Below are 9,576 nucleotides of genomic sequence, written 5' to 3' on the forward strand. Positions count from 1 at the left end.
AATATCATGTAAACTTCCATTATATGTCATGTAATTCAGCATGACTTTGAGTTTTTACATGACATATAACGTAAATTTACATGATACATCATGTAATCCATCATAACACTAAGTTTACATTACCAAAATTAAGTTTACATGACGTGTAAATGTCATTATTTTTATCTGTGTAGGCTAACATATTTAAATAAATAAAACAATGTGCGTATGTACTTGGAAGTGGCATAGAAACTTATATTAAATTTGTCACTAGCTTAGTTGGAGATGAACCAGCCATGGGCTGAAAATCTTCCTAATAAAGCTTATATTAATAATTTTTTATTAGCTTCAAACTTAAACACTTGAAATTAAAGGGAGAAGTACCAGCAATGTATGAATATAAAAGTGTACGGTGAGGTAAAAGATCTACAAACCCCTGCTCTAGTAGATACTGTATTAGGATTTCCAGCATTTTTTTTTGTTTATTCTGCTTGATCTTCCAAACATTTAACATTCTTTTTTGACTTCCCTTCGTGAATGAGATCACAATGTCCTTTTGTTTTCGACTTTCCCCTAACGGGATCCCGCTTGACGTAGGTAGGTGGACATAATTCGGTTTTGGCTCATGTCGAGCGTGGCGGGGTTTCCTAGTAGGTATAATTGGATCACCACATTGTTTGCCGGTGTTTGAATAATTCGACTAATTTATTGGGATATATACTGCTAGAAACAAGTGTGCTTGAACTTGCTCTGTTTCATCTGCGTTGCAACGTGATCTGCTCAAACAATTGAAATATTGATATGTGAAGGTAACATCTCAAAGTTGAATTTTCGAATAATAAAAAGATTCTTTCACCGTAAGTGTCATAACTCTCTTAATTTTGAACCAATTTCAATCTGCATGAATTTCTTTAAACTTGATTTTCATATAAACTTGCAGATCTTTTTTTTTAAACACGCAAAATATTAGTTTTTTTTTAGATTTTTCTTACTTTTTTTTCTTCTTCTTACTCAAAAGTTTTACTTGAGAACCCGATAATTTTTCAATTGCTTGACGAATTTCAAATCTTTAGTATGCTTTTGCAGATATTTTTGTTGTCTAAATATGTCCTAAACATACTATTAGTTAAAGTATTAATTTGTATGATACTTTTCACCAAAAACTGTCAAAACATGCCAAAAACTTGATTGACATTTTATATTCAAGTTAATGAAGATTTTTTTGAAAGTTTTCATTCAAATTCAGATACTAACCATCATCTTTAGGCATACGGCGGTATATATGGAGCACAGTGAAAGATTAAGACCAAAACTATGCTAAATTTACCCAAATTCCATTTTTGTGAAATTTCTAGTTTTGATCGTTTTTTTATATTTTTATCCATGTTGAAGCAATTTTCTAATGGTACAGTTTTATTCACAACATTTTGAGGTAAGAAAAGTATCTGCGAAAACACGCTAAAAGATTTGAAATTGGTCAAGCAGTTAAAAAGTTATCGGGCTCCAAAGTTAAAATTTTGTATAAAAATAAAAAAAATCTAAACTCACATTTTTCGTGACTTTGTAAAAAAATCAATCTTTCACAAGTTTATTCATGAATCTAACAAAGAGATTTATGCAAAATGATTGAAAATCTGTAGAAAAGTGAGAAAGTTAAAGATAAATCATCTTTTTGTTACACAAAAATTCAAGTTTGGGGCGTTTGAGGCACAATTCTCAAATTTTTTGACGCATACTCAGAGGTTTATCTTTTTATGTAATTTGGATTCAGAAAGGCGTTAAAGTTAAAGTTATGTGCGAAAAATGAGACAGCAGTGAACTGACAGTATTATTCCTCGAGAGTAACGATTTGTTTGAAACAACTTGTCTGAAAATGTTCAAAGAGCAACATTTAAAAAAGAACTATTTACGTCATCACCCAAATAGCCAAACATCCTGCCCAATCAACAGATCGATGTAGGTACTGCACATACATTTTAAATATTTTGCACGAGATACCAAACTTTCATCACGCTGCCAAACCCACATGTTTACCAATAACACGTTTCGTTTCGTGCATCGTTTATTTACATCTCGGTACGATCTGCTGTGCTTTCTTTCTTCCCTCGTTTCATACATGAGCTCAAAGATTGGATTGTAATCCAATCGACCACCAACAACAACAACAACGATACTTTGGCAAGCAACACCCACACCTGATTTCCGCACGGATTCAAATAACCTTCCCAACGCCAGATGATATTGGAGATGAATCTTTTTATTGGCATTACATCACAACTGGAACAGAGTCTGCTTCTCAGCTTATATGCACCTGTATAGAACTTCCACGTCCACCAGATATTAACTGAAAGCTTTCTTTATCAATGAACTACATTTTGTAATGTTGACGATGAATAAAAATAAAAAAAAATCTAGAAATTGAAACTTAAGGTCCTTAAGTTCCTTAAGTTGAGGAAATCAAACGATTATAACGAAAAAATCCTGAAACGAACCAAGAGTCGTACCCAATCACCGTCGGCCCTACTGAATGATTGTTGTGCATTCATCACCTGAACTTTGTGATCCCCAATCGAATCATCATCAATTGAAAATCTACCGGTTTTCTCAAATAACCAGTTCTCCAGTGCTAAATTTCATTTTGAATCCCGCATGCATCATCGCACTCTGTCTATCCTGATCTCTCGTATTTCAAACAAAATATAAACGCAACAACTCAGTCAAATGCGGCACTTTCAATCTTTGCTTTCGTCGTATAATTTTAGCACACAGCCATCAGCCAGCGATAGTGTTTCAAGTCGCTCTGAAAGGAACCCTATTCAGTTTTCCCAAACTCAAGAGGTTTAATTCGTTCGGGCTGTTCGTTCAAGTTACTCACTAGACGGAGTACTACGGAACGGAGCATGGAAGTAAAAATAGCTCAACGGCGAATGGCGATTGACGATGGAACCCGATTCATTGTCTGTTTCCACAATCAGAGGAGAGTTGCCTTTCGCAGAAGATTTGAATTTTGAACGAAGTTTGGTAATTAGGGAACTTTTTGATATGGACTTGAACCATTAGAGATACCCGACTAGAAAAATATATCAAGTTTATAACACATTGTGTTATGATGTTATGATTTTTTTCTATAACTCATTATGTTATAAACTAGATGCAGGATGATGTTAAAATAACTAAAATCGTAACAAAAAGTACACTGGTCTAATCAAAATAATAACCTATTTTGTTATAATCAGATCAAAATTCTAGCACAATATGATATAAATTTTAGCTTCAAGAAAACTAGTTTCTATCATATTTTGATACAATTGTGTAAAATGATGTTCTGAATGTCAAGGAATCAAAACTAAATTATTTCACAATGAGTTATTGAACAACATTTATAACACAATATGATACAATTGAGTTATAATATTTTTAAACACCAAAGATGTTAAACATGATTATATCACAATGAGTTATACATATCATAGTTTGTTATAATTATGTTATATTTTTGTTAGAATCTTCTAGTCGGGACATGATACTGTGTTCATCAAAATAAGTGCAATACTTTTGGAAAGCAAATTAGCTGTAAAGCCTTTTTATTTTGAAACAATTAGCAAGCGCCTACTGTAATGCAGTATGCGCATCCCAAGTATCACACACTTGTCACAGAAAAGTCAGAGCAGCGCAGGTGTTTTGATGCACAGACATCACTGTGACTCACTCCTAACAAATAAATAATTACTTGCTAGAAGTAAGTCACGATGACTTCTGCGCAACTAAAACCTACGCAAAGGCATTAAAACGACTTGAAGTCCTAATAGCCTTGATGATGTTCTTAGAACCTCCTAAAACCAAAATTACTTAAATCGAATAAATTTGGTTTTATGATGGTTCTACGGACTTCCTCGTATTTATTTGACCCGAATTATTGTGCCATTTAAATTGTATTTCAGTTTTTATGGCTCAAAGGGCCTTCTCGAATCAATTAATTCCTGTGTGCCATCCCAGGAAGCATCGACGCAGTGACATTCTTAGCAAAGTCACTCCCAACGAATTTACTTCACATTTATACTACATACTATTCAGAGTGGTTGGTACGAGATGTCCCCGTTCTAAAGCTTTATTATGGCATCAATATCCACACCAAGACGCTGCACAGTAGGCCTGGCCACTTCAATTGGGTTCTTTAGGGGTATCCGGATTATTTCATAATCGGATTCTCCGCCCAAAAAATATTCTAAATCCAAAATTTCATAATTTTCGGAGTCCGGGAACTATTTTTAAAATGCATTTAAAGTTTGTATGGGGATTTTTTTTGTTCGGGTAAAACTGTCACTTTATCGATTGAACTGTCATTCTATCCACGAAAATTAAAACTGTTTTGTTATTTAACCATCAAAACAAAGGTATTGGAAACCAATAAAATCACGTTATACTCAGAAAAATGAGCTCTTTCGATTAGGCTACAGACAATAGCAATATTTTATTCACTAAACAATCCAATTATTGTAGTGCATCTACGATGTACTGCAATAGACCGGCCCACATTTGTATAATGAGAAAAAAAGTTGTCAAAATCTTCGGGGCACCCTCTAGAATCGTGCCTTGGGATGATAAGAACAATCTGTGAAAGTTTCAGCTCAATCGGTTAAAAAATGAACTGGCGCAAATGAGTTGAAGGTTTGTATGGGATTCTCAGCCCAAATATATGAGAAATTGGATGACCTCCAGTCTCTCATTCAGTACACCGGTTTGGCGTGTTTGATTAGGCTCAAAATTGAAAAATTAGTAGTTGATACCCTAAGGAACATCTTTGTAGAAGACCATATCATGATAAAACCTAATTTAGTTGCTGTTTTAGCTAACGAAAGCTGGATGAGGACTTCTGTTTCCGTTTACTCTCGGTTGTTACAGGGAGCACGTGTTTGTCTTTCGAAACTTGCGCGCTACATCATAGGCAGCTATGTAATTCTCCATTGTCTCGATACCCGTCCACGTGCGTGGACAATTAGAATCAAGGCCTACATAGCCGCCTCGGATGTTGCGCGCAAGTTTCGAACGGCAAACACGTGCTCCCTGTAACAACCGAGAGTAAACGGAGACAGAAGTCCTCATCCAGCTTTCGTTAGCTAAAACAGCAACTAAATTAGGTTTTATCATGATATGGTCTTCTACAAAGATGTTCCTTAGGGTATCAACAACTACTTTTTCAATTTTGAGCCTAATCAAACACGCCAAACCGGTGTACTGAATGAGAGACTGGAGGTCATCCAATTTCTCATATATTTGGGCTGAGAATCCCATACAAACCTTCAACACATTTGCGCCAGCTCATTTTTTAACCGATTGAGCTGAAACTTTCACAGATTGTTCTTATCACTCCAAGGCACGATTCTAGAGGGTGCCCCGTGGAATTATTCGACATTTTTGTATTTGGGCCAGTCTAGTACTGCAAGCATTGATAATACAATTAAAATGATGGAAGTAGTCGATTCTATCATTTTCCAGGATTCTTTCAATGAATGGCTGTGTATGTATAGACTAGATTAGACCAGAATAAAGGACCTTCTGGCATCTATTGTACAGTACATTTTTGCAGTACAGCCCATTCACTACAAAACTGCTAAGGTGGGTTTAGAGACATAATAGTTTGTACTTACCGCCAATTGAACTCTCGATGCGGGGACGCATTTTCCTTGTTGGTAGTATTTTGGCGGTGTCAAAACAAACGGTTCAAGAAGAAAACAGCTGCGGATGGAATCTGGAAATACAAAGGAAAAAAATGAAATAAAGATTAGCTTTTGCTATGCTTCAGTAAACCCAAATAAAAATGTTTAGTGAAATAGTCTAAAAGATGTTTTTAGAACAATCATATAATCAAAATAAACGGAATAAGGTTTTATGACGATTCTTAACACATCTACAAGAGTGATTGATCATCAAAATACTATTTGAATAACAGTAGGTTTTATAGTTTATTATTTGTCACGGTAGAATGTGTCAATATGATTGTTATACTTTTCCGGAAATTTCTAAAATGATTCCTTTTTCCATGCCAACAAAATGATCGAACTAATAAACAAAACGATTATCGAATCGGAAATGAACTCAGTACCATCAACAACGAATCGCATTTTCCTTCGATAATTTAGTCTCTCCTTCGCATTTACCCCTTCCAACTCAACTCCATCCAGTTGTGCTAGTTTGTTATGTAAAGTTGTAACCCTATCGATTACTATCGGCGCTGTCCTTGAACGTGTTTCATAATAAACAAACTCCGTGGAATAGCGCCTATACCCGTACCCGTTCCATAAGCAACCGGGAAGCGCGGGAGCAATCACCTGTTTACGAGTTTAAACGGCGCGCAGAGCCTCTGAAAACCGATTACATCTGGAATGAATGGGTGTCGTCGTCGTGTCAGTCATCAAGCTGTTGATGATCGATCCATTGCAATCCAGCAATCCGCTGAAATTTGAGTAAGACTGTATCAGTTTGGGGAAAATTGCTCGTTCTGCTAAAATTTTAATGAAGCAGAGAATGATTGCATCCAAATGTTAATTTAAAAAATCGTTGGTTTATGAAACTACATAAGTCACTTAAGATTTCAAATACGGAAATCATTTTTAAATATTTATATTCTACATGCTATTCTAAAAAATAATACATGGCTTTTCCATAAAAGTATGCAAACTCCGATTCGTCGGTGTTCTCTCATTGAAATATGACATAAAATAGTTTGGGCTTCTTGGCCGTGCGTCAGCCGTCTAACCATTTCGTAAGCCCACGGAGTGTGGGCTCGATTCCCGCTTCAGTCGGTGAAAATTTTTTGTCAAACGGAAAATTCTCCACTGGGCCACTGGATGTTTCGAGTGTTATCCGTTGTCTCATGCTTGTGATCGTTCAGTCTGTGCAACCTCTGGGTGAAGACGGTATAGTGTCTTATTCAAGATAGAAAGTTTCAGTTTTTTAGATTGTCATTGCCGTATGACGGTTGTGATATTTACCGGCCCTGATATTAAGTCATCATAGCTCGATTTCATTAATCTTACAAGACGCGCGCATGGTTAATCCTAAAATCGCATCGCGCTGTATACGACGAGCGAGGTTTTTTGGTATAATCAATTTTCAACCATCGAGCAACAAAAAAGAGAATGTCGCAATCTGCATTTGTTGCGAAAATGAACCGAATGGGACAAAGGTTTGTCCCAAGTTGAATGGGACGCGTGTTTAGAGATTTTTAGTTATATAGGGATTTTAAAGTAGTTTCAGCGCTCAAGTAACATGTTTTAGTCAAATAATCCTTTTCTAAGGTTGTTAGAACCATCATAAAACCAAAATAAAAGAAATTCGGATTTATGACGGTTCTCAAAACCTCTGCAAGATTATTTGATCATCAATATGTTACTTGGGTGGTGTTTCGAGGTATTTTTTGGCGTTTTATGTGGTTTCAGCAGCATCTCAAGGAGAAGCCAGGTTTTCAAGGAGTTTCAATACTTCTGAAGGGATTTCTAGGGGGTTTTAAACCAGTTTATGGGGAGTTTCAGTAGCGTTTTGTGGGGGCTTGGAGCATTTCAGGTCCGTCTAATCATAGTTGTGGTACCCGCTGGCTCTGGACTCGTTTTAAACCCCCTGCAACCCTCTAGAATTTTCCTGGAACCTCCTTGAAGCGATAGTATATGCTCTCCATGACTTGCCATGGAAGAACCAGAATGGCTTCTGAAACTTTAAAATGTGTTCAAGGGGGATTTCATCGCGTTTTGGGGGTTTCACGTGGTTTCAACAGCTGCTCAAGAAGTTTTAGTGGGTTTGGAAGTATTTTAGTACTTTTCATGGATTTCAATGTTTTTTTTTAGGTTCAGGAGATTTAGAAGCGTTTAAGGGTTTTAGGGTATTTCGAGAGCTATTCAGATGGTTTCAGTGGGGATTCAGGAGCGTTCAAAAGCGATTTAACGGGTTTCAGAGGGTTTCAAGGGTTTTCAATGAGTTTAAATACGTTTCAAGGAACTTCTATGAAGTCTTTAGCTGACGATATGAGGTTTTATGGAATTTCATGAATATCTCAGGCGGTTCCTAGAGAGTTTCAGGAGCATTTAAGGGAGCTTTTCAGGGCTGTTTAATCATAGTTGTGGTGCCCACTGGCTTTGACGCCCTTGCAATCCCATAAAAGTTTCCTGGAAACAGCTTGAAGCCATAATATATCCTCTTAAATGCTTTTAAATTGCCATAGAAGCACCAGAAATACTTCTGAAACCTCTTAGAAGCACCTTTATAGCTCGCCAAAAAACTTCAAGGCCCCTTTGAAACCTCCTTGGATCCCCCGAAGCCTTCTGAAACACAAACGGCCCTATAATCTCTTGAAATCCCCTAAATACCTCTGAGATACCTTTAAACGTTTCTGAGGACTCCATAAAACATCCCTTTGCAATGTCCCTGGAATCTCCTCAAAATCCCCTGAAACTCTCTGAAATTCGCTCTTAAAGGCTCTGAAGATTAGAACGGTCTCAACAACCCTCTGAAACGCTCATGATACTCCTTAAATCCTTCTGAAACTCTCCTGGAACTCTTTTAACCTTCCTTGTGCATTAGGGTCATTTTTTATCCAAACCGTGCACTACGTCAGCAAGCTGTTCTCAAATTTTCCAAATGGAGGAGAACGTGTCTGTTCTCAATGTGATACATTAAGAAGGTTAAACAACCTTGAGACAATCTGATACGGTCATGAAATCCTCTGACACCCTTCAGAGGACCTTCAAATCTCCTGAAACACCCACGAAACCACATTTGAAGCCATCACCTCGTAACATCCCAAACTCACCCCCTCTCCCCAAACCACCACAAACCCTCCTGTAAACCCTCGAAACCTCATAAAACATCCCTGACAGTACTCTAAAACCTCCTGAAACGATCGCTCCTGACTGAATCTATAGCATGGTTTCCCAAACTGGTGGTCGCGACTCCCAAATGGGTTGCCGGTCGTCATCCAGGGGGGGGGGGGGGGGGTGGTCACGAGGGACAATAGAATATTTTACTGTAACATACAGCAAATGAGGGATTTTTTATGCTGCCGGTGGAAGCATATCTGTCCCATGTGCATTTTTGGCAATATTGAGATTTTGCAGCTTATGAACATGATTCATAGTGTACTATCTTATAGGGAAATAAAAACAGTTAGTTTGTTCCGAAAATTGTCGAAAAAATGCAAGGCCGATTTGTCACATTCTAAAAAGTGGACGCATAAGCGTCACGTTTCATTGCAAATCCTATGGAACAATAAAATCGCTCTAAAACAAAAATTAGTGCTCAAATTCAAAATTGGTCGATGTTATAACACGATTCAGCACTTATGCTTCATAGTTGAGGCATTTTACTTTTTTGAACTTTGGACGCGATTTTCTCGATTGTCTGTTTTTGCACATGGGACAATTATGCGTCCACCGGCAGTATGGTGGGTCGCGAAAAGTACGTCTGCTGACAAAAGGGAATCGCGCACCTGAAAGTTTGGGAACCTATTATCAATAGTGTTTATAATGCGTAAGCTCGTGGCTATCCAAGCCTTGCGACATCATCTTTCTGCGTAATTAGGCTTTTCAAGTACATCACAATCAAAAT

The 9,576-nt window shown here is 37.2% G+C and overlaps 1 protein-coding gene across 1 annotated transcript in view; it reads right to left on the reverse strand.

Moving 5' to 3' along the window:
• LOC109422614 (influenza virus NS1A-binding protein) overlaps positions 1-5,728 on the reverse strand; it is a 106,311-nt gene extending 100,583 nt beyond the window's left edge. Inside the window, exon 1 of the mRNA XM_062860383.1 lies at positions 5,628-5,728. Within this exon, the coding sequence (XP_062716367.1) occupies positions 5,628-5,658 (31 nt within the window). The 5' untranslated portion in view covers positions 5,659-5,728. The remainder of the gene's footprint in view (positions 1-5,627) is intronic.
• Between the last annotated feature and the right edge of the window lie 3,848 nt (positions 5,729-9,576).

This window comes from Aedes albopictus, chromosome 3 (genome assembly GCF_035046485.1).
Source record: "Aedes albopictus strain Foshan chromosome 3, AalbF5, whole genome shotgun sequence".
In the NCBI taxonomy this organism is placed as follows: domain Eukaryota; kingdom Metazoa; phylum Arthropoda; class Insecta; order Diptera; family Culicidae; genus Aedes; species Aedes albopictus.